The sequence below is a fragment of the Hemitrygon akajei genome, chromosome 13 (assembly GCF_048418815.1).
Source record: "Hemitrygon akajei chromosome 13, sHemAka1.3, whole genome shotgun sequence".
Taxonomy (NCBI): Eukaryota; Metazoa; Chordata; class Chondrichthyes; order Myliobatiformes; family Dasyatidae; genus Hemitrygon; species Hemitrygon akajei.
The window spans coordinates 40,284,885-40,298,013 of record NC_133136.1 but is presented as its reverse complement, the minus strand read 5'-3'; the positions used below and the strand labels follow the sequence as shown (position 1 = coordinate 40,298,013).

At 40.1% G+C, this 13,129-nt stretch overlaps 1 protein-coding gene across 2 annotated transcripts in view; it reads left to right on the top strand.

Annotated features, from left to right (window-relative positions):
- LOC140737800 (interleukin-6 receptor subunit beta-like) overlaps positions 1 to 13,129 on the top strand; it is a 92,313-nt gene that overhangs the window by 43,355 nt on the left and 35,829 nt on the right. For both annotated transcript variants that reach the window (XM_073064455.1, XM_073064456.1), the window contains exons 4-6: positions 1,252 to 1,369; positions 6,674 to 6,846; positions 11,604 to 11,758. In XM_073064455.1, coding sequence (XP_072920556.1) covers positions 1,252 to 1,369; positions 6,674 to 6,846; positions 11,604 to 11,758 — 446 coding nt within the window. The remainder of the gene's footprint in view (positions 1 to 1,251; positions 1,370 to 6,673; positions 6,847 to 11,603; positions 11,759 to 13,129) is intronic.

Genomic DNA, 13,129 nt, shown 5'->3' with positions numbered 1-13,129 from the left:
ATAAGTTTTAAAATATAGGTAAAAAAGTAACAGGATGCAAACATTGGCATAACACTAGACAAGTGAATGAGCAATAAGTTGGTTGATTGGGATATGAAGTTTGGAGATATGAGGATATCCACTTTGGTGAGAAGAATAGAAAAGTCTCAATTGTGTGAGACTAGTAAATGGTGGTGAGAGACCTGGATAGCATACAAGAATAATAAATAGGAAGACAAGCGGGGTATTGGTCTGCATTGCAAGGATGGTGGTCTGAAGTAGGGGCATCTTGTAGTAGATGTTCAGAATTTGGTGAATATTATATGCTATATTGTTTTTGTTTCTTTATAATACATAATGTTAATTTTTGATGGTTATATAAAAAATGTTCAATTTCAGGGATGGAGTTATGAAGCGATCACATACTGTAGGCTCTTTTAAACTCTCAGGAGTTTGAGAGAACGAGAGGAACATATTGAAATGAGATTCCGAAGGGGATGGTTATAGTACATTTTGATTAAATATAATTGAAATTCCCCGAAGAGTAGCCCATGAGTAATATTCAGGCTCTTTGAGGTGTGGCAGTTCAGCCCACCCAATTTGTTTTGGAGATTTTTTTTTTGTATTCTTGACTTGAGCTTTGAATGTTATGACTTCATTTATCACAACATCCCAAATTGCACTGAGATGCAATTGCTATTTTGTAAGTAACTATAAGAGCTGTTTTGCATATTTTCTGTTTGATATTAAAAAGCCAAAATAAAAGTAGTTGCTGGGAATCTAAAGATCATTTTTTACGTAGAGAGTGGTGATTGCGTGGAATGGGCTGCCGATGGTGTAGGCGGAAATGATAGGGTCTTTTAAGAGGCTCTGGATAGGTACATGGAGCTTAGAAAAATAGTGGGCTATGGGTTAGCCTAGGTAGTTCTAAGGTAAGGACACAATCAGCACAGCTTTGTGGGCCGAAAGGCCTGTAATGTGCTGTAGGTTTTCTGTGTTCTAGATGCAGGAAATACTCAGTAAATTAGGCAGCATCTGTGGGAACTTGCTAACCTGAGCATTTCCAGCACCTTTTATTTTTATCTGTGCTTGATGTTGTTTTGTATAATTAAGAATACCCCAAATTCTTCTCATTCAATTTGAGGCATAGTTCTTTGATTATTATTTGGTCCACCAGATTCTGAACTGCTTAGTTAAATAGCATGAAAAATGTTAAACTGTTATGATCTTCTGTTGATGGTTTGCATTGCAAATCATTTGTGTTTTTTTTAGTGTTTCCAGAAAAGCCAAAAAATTTGACATGCATAACATACTATAACCGCAATATGACTTGCTCCTGGGATCCAGGAAAAAAGACGTATCTGCCAACCCATTACTCTTTTAAATTGTCGTGAGTATGAAGTGGTTTTGGAAGTTTCTTTTGGCTTCAGAAATGTCGTTGGATGATGTCATTCTTTGCAATCCTTCCTCTTTTTTTAAAAAAAAGTCAACAGATTAAGCAATGAAGGAAACATGTTCCCCCCTCTATCAACTTTCTGAAACAGGTTGCAACCTTGAAATCATATTTAATTCCAAGATATACTTTGGGTCACATTTTCTTCTATCACTGAGATTATTTGAAACCTCCATAACATCTTGTGTTATTCTTTTGTAGTTTTATTAACAATAGTTTTGATTATCTCTCTTCTACTAGCTGGCTTTCTGCCATCTGCTGATTATCTCTTTTGACCAAGAATTTAGGCATGTGCTAATCTCTTGGGGAAAGCTTCCATGAAACGTTTTTTATTAAGCATTATACAGACGTAGGTTGTTGTGAGTTCTTGTTCTTAAAAGAAAGCATTTAAAAGAGAATTTAATCCTAATGAAATTGTATGACCTCTCAAAGGTAGAGTTGTACAGCACAAAAGTGACCCTTTTGACCCACCATCTTTTTGCCCACATACTAATCCCATTTGCCCACATTAGGTGTGTCTCCTTCTATGTCTTTCCTATTCAAGTGTCTGATTAAGTGATTGATTTTTATCTGATTCCACTACCTCCTCTAGGACCGAGTTCCATATATCAATGAACAAAAACAACTTTCACTTCAAATCCCCCCCATAAGATCTTATCACCTTGTATCCATGTCCTCTTGTTTTGATGCAACTATATTGGCAGGGGTAGGGGGGAGAGAAAAGATTGTGAACAGCTGCTCTATCTATACCCCTTTATAATTTTAAGCTCCCCTATCAGGTCCCCCTTCCCCTGGCCTCTTTTGCTCAGGGAAATACAAGCCCACCCAGTCAAATCTCTCCCCATAACTAAACCCCAATCCAGGGAACATCCAGGTGAATCTGCTCTGCATTATTTCTATTACAGTCACGTTGTTCCTTTCATGTGGCAATCAGGACTATGCACAATATTACAAGTGAGGTCTTAAGTATTTTATAAAATAGTTAGATTAGTGCCCCAACCTATGAATGCAAACATGCTATAAGCCACCTCCTTCACCCTACCTGTGTAGCCTCTTTAAGCGAACTATGGACTTGAACCTCAGGGTCCTTCTTAATCAACATGCATAGCACTCTACCATTTCCTGTAATGGCTTACCCCCTACTTGACTTCCCCCTACTTGACTTCCCAAGATGGCATAAACTCTATCTGCCAGTGCAATGTCCAACTTCTCATCTGATCTATATCTTGCTTGTAGCTTTAGTTGAATTTCCTCGCAATCCACAATAATTTGTGTATTACAATGGTGTGCAAAAGTTTGGGCACCCCAGCCAAAATTTCTGTTACTGTGAATAGTTAAGTGAGTAGAAGATGAACTGATCTCCAAAAGACGAAGTTAAAGGTGAAACACTCTTTTCAACATTTTAAGCAAGATTAGTGTATTATTTTTGTTTTGTACAATTTTAGAGTGGGGGGAAAAAAAGGAAAGGAGCACCATGCAAAAGTTTGGGCACCCCAACAGATTTGTTCTCTCAGATAATTTTTACCAAGGTCTCAGACCTTAATTAGCTTGTTGGGGCTATGACTTGTCTACAGTTTCCGTTAGGAAAGGCCAGGTGATGCAAATTTCAAAGCTTTATAAATACCCTGACGACTCAAACCTTGTCCCAACGATCAGCAGCCATGGGCTCCTCTAAGCAGCTGCCTAGCACTCTGAAAATTAAAGTAAATGATGCCCACAAAGCAGGAGGATAGCAAAGCATTTTCAGGTAGCCATTTCCTCATTTCGTAATGTAATTAAGAAATGGCAGTTAACAGGAATGGTGGAGGTCAGGTTGAGGTCTGGAAGACCAAGAAAACTTTCCGAGAGAACTGCTTGTAGGATTGCTAGAAAGGCAAATCAAAACCCCTGTTTGACTGCAAAAGACCTTCAGGAAGATTTAACAGGTGGTGCTCTGTTCTACTGTGCAGCGACACGTACACAAATATGACCTTCATGGAAGAGTCATCAGAAGAAAACCTTTCCACATCCTCACCACAAAATTCAGCGTCAGAAGTTTGCGAAGGAACATCTAAACAAGCCTGATGTGTTTTGGGAACAAGTCCTGTGGACTGAAGAAGTTAAAATAGAATTTTTTGGCCGCAATGAGCAAAGGTATGTTTGGAGAAAAAAGGGTGCAGAATTTCATGAAAAGAACACCTCTCCAACTGTTAAGCATGGGGGTGGATTGATCATGCTTTGGGCTTGTTTTGCAGCTAGTGGCACAGGGAATATTTTGCTGGTAGAGGGGAGAATGAATTCAATTAAATACCAGCAACTTCTAGAAGCAAACATCACACCGTCTGTAAAAATAAGCTGAAGATGAAAAGAGGGTGGCTTCTACAGGAGAATGATTCTAACACACCTCAAAATCCACAATGGACTGCCTCGAGGCTCAAGCCGAAGGTTTTGCCATGGCCCTCACAGCCCCCCAACCGAAACATCATCGAAAATCTGTGGATAGACCTCAAAAGAGCAGTGCATGCAAGATGGCCCAGGAATCACACAGAACTAGAAGCCTTTTGCAAGAAAGAATGGGGGGAAATCCCCCAAATAAGAATTGAAAGACTCTTATCTGTCCACAGAAGGCGTTTACAAGCTGTGATGCTTGCCAAAGGGGGTGTTACTAAGTACTAACCATGCAAGGTGCCCAAATTTTTGCCTCGGGCCCTTTTCCTTTTTTGTTATTTTGAAACTGTAAAAGATGGATATAAGAAAGTAATCTTGCTTAAAATATTAAAGAAATGTGTCATCCTTAACTTTATGCCTTTTGGAAATCAGGTCATCTTTTACTCGCTTAGCTATTCACAGTAACAGAAATTTTGACCGGGGTGCCCAAACTTTTGCATACCACTGTATCTACAAATTCACATACAAATTATTAAGGTGATATTCAACAAAGAAGAGGCAGCACTGATTCATCAATTTAAAACTGGTCATAGACTTTTCATTAGGAAAGCAACTTACTACCACAATCACCACCATCACACTCTATCTTCTATTACCAAGCCAGTTTGGAATCCAGATAACCTGGTCACCTTTGATCCAGTTTTGCTTAACCTGGAGCAGTCTACCTAGTGGTATCTTCTCAAATGCCTTGCTATAAAGTCCATATAAACAATGTTTACCAGCCTGCCTTTATCAATCTAATTGGTTAACTCCTCAAAATAAACTCCAATCAAATTAGTGAGGTGAGCTCTCAAAAATTCATTAACCCTTTTCCCTTAAAAGTCTTCCAATGATTTCCTTACCACTTGCATTAGGCTTACAGGTCTTTAGTTATCTGGTTTATTCCTGAGCTGTACATATTCTCTCAAAATAATTTATTGGATACACTTAACATCAAATCAACTTACATAAAGTAATCCCCTAAAATATTGGGAAAGTTGACCTTTCTCCTCCCCCCACCCTATTATTGTAATCCTGTTGTTTGCACTTTATACAATTTGCTTACATCTGTTCCTCTAATTGTTGAATAACCCTGGCAAAATGTTCTTCTTACCCTGTTCATCCCATATGATCACATTAGACATCCCCTCTAGGATATATTATTCTACCTAATTTTTTGGTACCGCCTCTCCTCCCCTGCCCCCCACCCTTCAAGTCAAATTTCTATACTGCAGAGCATTGTTGTCAGCCCTGGCCTTATCTCAACCATGTTTTTGTGATGGCGGTAATTTAAAGTGGTGATACTTGCTCTAAGCTCTTCTGTCCTACTTTTTTGAAGCTCCCTGCATTTAAAGCAAATGCAGCTGAAAAAGTCAGCCTTTCCCTGATCCCCAGCCTCTCCCTTTTTGCCCACTGAACATGTTCGATTTATCCTGTGCATTTGAGTCAATCTCCATTCTTGCTGTCCTTCAGCTATGCCTCCTAACCACCCACCAGATTAGTTTAAAACTTCCTTTGTAGTGTGTGCAAATCTCCTTGTAAGAATGGTGGTCCCCTTCCTGTTCAGATGCAACCCAACCTCTTTGTGATGGTCCCACCTGGCCCAGAGCAATCCTAGTGGGCTCAGAAACCTTCCTTGCACAAGCACTGTTGCCACATATTCTGTCCTGGCCTACTATTTCTACTTTTATTAGCACATGGCACAGGGTGCAATCAGAGTTTACCACAATATTGTTTTTTCAATCTGCTAAACTTGCTTTGCAATGTTTTGTTCCCCTTTCTACCTATGTGTACTATGACGTGTGGCTGCTGTCCCTGTCCCTTCAGAGTGCTCTGTAATTGATTAAAGACCTCACTAAACCTGGCGCCAGAGAGGTAACATACTATTCTGGAGTTTAGCTTTCAGCCGCAGAGGCACCTGTCAGTCCCTTATGAATTCCCCCATCGTTTATTGCTCACTTAGAGTTGTCCAACCTTGCTGTGCATTAGAGTTGATCTTGGTGCTACAACGTTGGCTGTGGTGCCTGCCCACCACCAAAAGTATCTATATATATATATATATATATATACACACACACACACACACACACACACACACACACACACACACACACACACACACACACACACACACACACACACACACACACACACACACACACACACACACACACACACACACACACACACACACACACACACACACACACACACACACACCCCCCCCCCCCCCCCCCCCCCCCCCCCCGAAGGGAATGACCACAGAGGCCTTCTGCACTTGCTGCCCTTTTCGATTGTCAACCATTTCCTTTTTTTCTGTATCTAGTGTGACAAACACCATGAACTATCTATGACATTTTTGGCCTCCTGGGTGTTCTATTGTAAGTCCAACTACTGCTCCAGAAGCCCTGTGGTTTGACAGGAGTTGTAGCTGGAAGCACTTCCAAAACATTTCCAACATGCAACTTATTTGACTATCTGCATGAAGTCCCATGTGCTGCAAGAGGAGCATATCACCGTCCATTCTCTTAAGAACAAGGGGAAAAAGTTACTTGATCATTATTCGGCTTAACGTTCAGCATAGTCCATGTTTGTCCTCCAATAAGAGTATTTCCACCTAACAGACCCTCACAAAATGACCACTCCCACTACACGCATTTGCTTCTCACTCAGCAGCAGTCCCAGTCCTGGTGTTGCCTCTAACCTTGCATAGCTATGCTGTTGGTAGAATTTCTGCAAGTAACTTATTAATATATTACAGAAATGCTGCATGGTATGTCCTGTCCTAATAAATTTTGGAAAGCAGTGTTGAAATACTTCTCTTTTGTTTTGCAGAATTAAACCTGGAGCTGTAGACCGGTATGAGTTGCAAGATGGTGTAAACAACTTCTATGCAATTTTATTCCCATACATTTATTATTTTGTTTTAAATAATATATCAGTTGAGGTAAATAATTCCTTGGGCACTGTAATATCCGACCCAATATATCTGGATCCAGTTGATGTTAGTAAGTATGCATCCATATGTTCTGGAGAAAACTATTAGTTTTAGTGGCCAATTGGTGCATAGTATTTATAACATAGAAGATGTATTTTTGACATTCATTATTATTCATAAGATGCTGAATACAAACAGGGTTCAACAACTATACATTTCCAAATTATCTTGTACCTCCACAGATGTTAATTGTCTAATTGAGGAAGTCTATATTTTCTTTAATGATGTCTCATCCTGGTGGTCAGCTTTTCAGATAAACCTAGTTTGCCTTTTTTAAAAAGTGGTATCCAGTCACATTATTCTTACCAATTAGGGAGCACTATATGTTTCACACTACGAATCAAAGTAAATTTATTATCTAAGTACTTGTATGTTACCTTGAGAATCTTTTTTATGGATATTTACAGGAAAATAAAGAAATACATTAGAATTTGTGGACAAGAAGCTAGAAGGACTGATAAATAACCAATGTGCAAAAGAAGAATTGTGCAAAAAAGATTAACAACATAGATTGTGGAGTCCTTGAAAGTGAGTCTAAGTTTTGGAATCCATTCAGAATTGTAGTGAGTGAAGTTATGCATGCTGGTTTAACAGCTTAATTGTTATAGGGTAATAACTACTCCTGAACCTGGTGGTGTAGGACCTAAAGCTCCTGTACATCCTGCCCGAGGAACTAGCAAGAAGACAGTGTGACCTAGATGGTGGGGGTCCTTGATGCTGCTTTCTAGTGGCAGCATTCCATGTAAACATGCTCAGTGGTGAGGAAGGCTTTGCCTGTGATGAAATAGACTGCATCCGCAACTTTCTGTAGCCATCTCCATTCCTGGGTAATGGTATCTCCAGAATAGGCCATGATACAAAATGTTGGGATACTATCCACTGTGCATCTATAAACATTTGTCAAAAAAATTTCTGACATGCCAAATGAAGACAAACTTCAAAGAAAGTAAGAATATTGTTGTGCCTTATTTGTGATGGCACATGTGCTGGTCCCAGGACAGATCCTCTAATGCCAAGAAATTTAAATTTACTGAACCTCTTCACCTCCAATCCTCTTAAAACTGGCTCATGGACCCTTTGGCCTCTTCCTGCTTTAGTTGATAATCAGCTCTTTGATTTTGTTGATGTTGAGTGAGAGGTTGTTGTGGCATTATTCATGCAGATTCTCAGTCTTGTATGTCAGTTGATCACAACCTTTGGTTTTGCCAGTAAGTGCTTTCATCAGCAAACTTAAATGATGCAACATTGGAGCTGTACTTGTCCTCAGTCATAAGTATAAGGCATGTTGAGTAGGGATCTAAGCACACCACTTTATGGTGCACCTGTGCTGATGATGATTGTAGAGGAGATATTGCCAATCCATACTGACTGGAGTCTGCAAGTGAGGAAATTGAGAATCCAGTTCAGAGAGTTATTGAATCCAGGTCTTGGAGCTTAGTGATGAGTTTTGAGGAGATGGTAGTGTTGAATGCTAAGCTGTAGTCAGTGAAAAGCATCCTGGATTCCAGAGCTGAGTGGCTATCCTATGTAAACACCGATGCCCAAGAATAGAGAAGGCTGCAGAAAGTGGTGGATACAGCCCAGTGCATTACAGGAAAAGAAAAGCCTTCCCCATTATTGAGTGCATTTACATGGAGCACTGCCACGTGAAAGCAGCATCCATCATTGTACACCTTCACCATCCAGGCCTTGCGTTCTTGCTACTATCATAAGGCAGGAGTTACAGAAGCATTATGTCCCACGCCACCAGGTTCAGGAACAGTTATTGCCCTGCAGCCGTCAAGCTCCTAAACCACTGAATAACTTCCACTTGCCCCATCATTGAAATGTTTCCACAACCTATGGACCCACTTTAAAGGACTCCAAATCATGTTCTCGATATTTATTGCTTATTTGTATGTTTGTTTATTATTATTTCTTTATTTTTGTATTTCTGTACTTTATCTTTTGCACACTGGTTGAATGCCCAAGTTGGTGCAGTCTTTCATTGATTCTATTGTAGTTGTTCTTCTATTGTGGATTTATTGAGTATGGTAACATACATTGTGGCCACTTTATTAACATACCTGTACACATTAATGCAAAAAATAATCAGCCAGTCATGTGGCAGCAACTCAATGCATAAAAGCATGCAGACAAGGTCAAGTTCAATTGTTCATATGTGATCTCAGTGACTTAAACCACCCTGTCTGGCACTAACAATCACTCTGTGGTCAGAGTATAAAAACATAGAAAACCTACAGCACAATACAGGCCCTTTGGCCCACAAAGTTGTGCCGAACATGTCCCTACCTTAGAAATTACTGGGCTTACCCATAGCCCTCTAGTTTTCTAAGCTTCATGTACCTATCCAAAAGTCTCTTAGAGACCTTAGTATCGGCCTCCACCACAGTTGCCGGCAGCCCATTCCATGCACTCACCACTCTGTTTAAAAAAAAAAAACACAACTTACCCCTGACATCTCTTCTGTACCTACTCCTTCAGTACCTTCAGACAGGATGAAGAGGTCAATACTCCCCAATGCCATTAGGCTTTACAATTCTACCGCCAGGACTTAAGAACTTTTTAAAAGCTATTATTAATGCTTTTTGAGATAGTGATTTAGATGCATATCATATTTTTTTTTACTGAGTTAAGTATTGTATGTAAGTAGTTTTGCTACAACAAGTGTATGGGACATTGGAAAAAAAGTTGAATTTCCCCATGGGGATGAATAAAGTATCTATCTATCTATCTATCTCCCAAGCACCTTAAACCTGTGCCCTCTAGTGGCAGCCATTTCAGCCCTGGGAAAAAGCCTCTGACTATTCATGATCAATGCCTTTCATCATCTTATACACCTCTATCAGGTCACCTCTCATCCTCCGTCACTTCAGGGAGAAAAGCCAAGTTCACTCAACCTGTTTTCATAAGGCATGCTCCCTAATCCAGGCAACCTTCTTGTAAATCTCCTCTGCACCCTTTCTATGGCTTCCACATCCTTCCTGTAGTGAGGCGCCCAGAACTGAGCACAGTACTCCAAGTGGGGTCTGACCAGGGTCCTATATAGCTGCAACATTACCTCTCAGCTCCTAAGTTCAATTCCACGATTGAAGGCCAATACATCGTATGCCTTCTTAACCACAGAGTCAACCTGTGCAGCTGCTTTGAGCGTTCTATGGTCTCAGACCCAAAGATTCCTCTGATCCTCCACACTGCCAAGAGTCTTACCATTAATACTATATTCTGCCATTATATTTGACCTACCAAAATGAACTACTTCACACGTACCTGGGTTGAACTCCATCTGCCACTTCTCAGCCCAGTTTTGTATCCTATCAATGTCATGCTGTAACCTCTGTCAGCCCTCCACACTATCCACAACACCCCCAACCTTTGTGTCATCAGCAAATTTATTAACCCATCCCTCCACTTCCTTGTCCAGGTCATTTGTAAAAATCACGAAGAGTAAGGGTCCCAGAACAAATCCCTGAGGCACACCACTGGTCACTGACCTCCATGCAGAATATGACCCGTCTACAGCCACTCTTTGCCTTATGTGGGCAAGCCAGTTTTGGTTCCAAAATGCTCTTGATTTCAGGGGATTTTCACACACAACGGTCTTTAAGAGTTTACAGATATGGTGCTGTGGGGGAAAAAAACAAAAAAAAATCCAGTGAGTGGCAGGTCTGTGGGTGAAAACACTTTGTTAATGAAGGTCAGAATGGCCAGACTAGTTCAGCTGACAGGAAGGCAACGGTAACTTAAGTAACCACGCGTTAAAACAGTTCTTCTGCTCAGGTTGGTGAGCAGAATAACATCTCTGAACACACAATATGCCAAACCTTGAAGCAGATGGACTACATCAGCCCCACTGGGTTCTGCTCCTGTATCTAATAAGTTGCTACTGAGTGCATACATATTTTGATAAATTTACTTTGAACCTTGAGTTACCTTTCAAAGAAAATAGAAAGAGATTAGGCTGCAGCTGTGCTTCCCTGCTGATTCCATCTCCATCCAGTACCCTATAACTGCTCCTCCTTTGTCTTGGGTGCATTTGTAATTCCATTTCCAATTTAATTACAATGATTTCATAATTTCACATATAAAGCATTCTCCCTCTTATTCTAGTACCATTGGTATTTCCACAGAAGCCTTTATCTATACCTATTTCATTTCTAGTCACTAACTATTCATTATTCTTTCAAGTACCACAAATTATATTGGTAAATATTCTCCACCCCACATATTCTATCCTGCATGAAATCGTTCTTGGGATTGGCATGAACCTTACCAGCTTTCACTGACTTTTGATCTTTGCATAATGGATTGCTTTCGAAATACTCTATGTAAACATTTCAATATTGAACTCCATTCATCAGTAATATTAGCTTCCTTTTGTGCACTGACATCTCTCAACATGTCATCTTTTCTTCTCTGGTTCATCTCCAATTTCAAAATTTTCCTTCAGTCTTAATTTGTCCCCATTGGTTGGAATTCTTTAAAATCTACCTCTAGTGTGGGTTAACATACTCTTTCAAAATGCTATAGGATGCATGGGTACATTGAGTACGTTTCTAGCAAATGTTTGTCTATTTTCACTCTGTTAGATCTGAAGTGTTCACAAGTAACCTGTTTGCAGAAAAGCCCATAATTGCATTGAATCAAAACGTGTTGTCATGATATTATTTACCTACCTTTCACTCCTGTTTTGGCTTTTTCTTTTGACACAAAACATAGTTTTATGTGGATCTATGCATATATAATTTGTTACTGTTTGTGTTTCAGTAAAACCAGATCCTCCAGAGATAACGTTGATAAACCAAGTACCAGGAATGAGCAGAGTTTTGACTGTGAATTGGGAAAATCCATCTTTGCCAATTACCTATGGACTGAAATATAATCTCAGATACAGAATTCTGTATACGAATGAGTGGATACAGGTAGATAACCTTGTAGAAATGTTTGAACTTCGATTGATGGCCAAACACATGTAGCATCCATACCCCCAATTTACCCCCGTTTGCCTAGGGTGAACCGCCGTTGCCCCACCAATAGTGCAATACTTCGGTGTAAATACGGTGCAATGCCCCGCCAGTACACGCTCGCAACACAATTATCAGACAAAACACCAAAGGCGAGTAAACAATTGCAACTTTATAGTTATTTCTTAGTGATGGGTTAGTAGAAACAGATAACCTAAAGACGCCAAATCAATAAGTTTATCAGTTTGTGCACATAATATTTTAATACGTTGGAGCTCACGCTTCCGGTTCCATCCACAATGGATGATTCCGGTTCCAAGCCTTCGGTCACCGTCTGAACCACCGATGTCCAGTATCTGCCGCCCTAGAACTGCTGTCCACTCCTCACACATCTGTCCTCCTCGCTTGCCTCCTGAAAAAGACCACGAACTCCCACTCAGCTTACACGTACAAGATAGCATAACAACTCTCCATTGGTTAGTTTCCCCCCTTCCCCCCCCCCCCCCCATTTGCAGTCATAGCCCAAACATTCCAGACACAGAAACCCATTACAGAGTGAAATAATATTACAGAGAAGCCATTTTGTTAGCCTGAATAGTTAACACCATAGTTACTGGTACTGAGAGCCCTACTCACACAAACAAAGTTAAGAAATGAGAGGATTCTAAGATCATAGGGATTTTAATTATGGTGCACTAAGCATATGTATTGGGTATTTTGTGTGGGTCTTGCCTTCAAAAAATGAAATTTTTCATGCAAGTAGTATTCACCTCTAATGTACAATGCAATAAATGCAGATATTACATCACTTTTCCATGTAGTTCAGTGGCAGTTTTATTTGAATCATCAAACAATTAGAACAGACACCTCTTCATTCTAGCAAAGCCACTTATTCCTAAATGGCAAAGCAAGCCAAGTGAAATAGTCTCATCTGTTTTCTGCTAAATTTGTTCAGTCATGTATGTGACACTGAAATTTCATTGGGGAAGGACTACACAACCCAGTTCAATCTAGTACTACAGTTGGATTTGGCTTTTCCACCCCGATTCTTAGTGCATAACTGGGATCATTGTTGTCTTGTGATTCTCTGTCTGTGTCCCTGCCTCCCCCTGCCTCCGTCTCTCATTCATCTAAATAAATAAAAATAAAACACTTTTTAATGGAAGTCAGTAATCCCAAGCAACTGAACTTAGAGCAGGTTAGCTCCGCCATCAGCTGGCATTAAGCTGAGTGGCTAGATATGAAATGTATTCAGCACTTCAACTCAATCAAAGGCTGAACACCACTAGGCTTCATGTTAAGCCTAGGGCAAGAGTAAGAGGCCAGAAA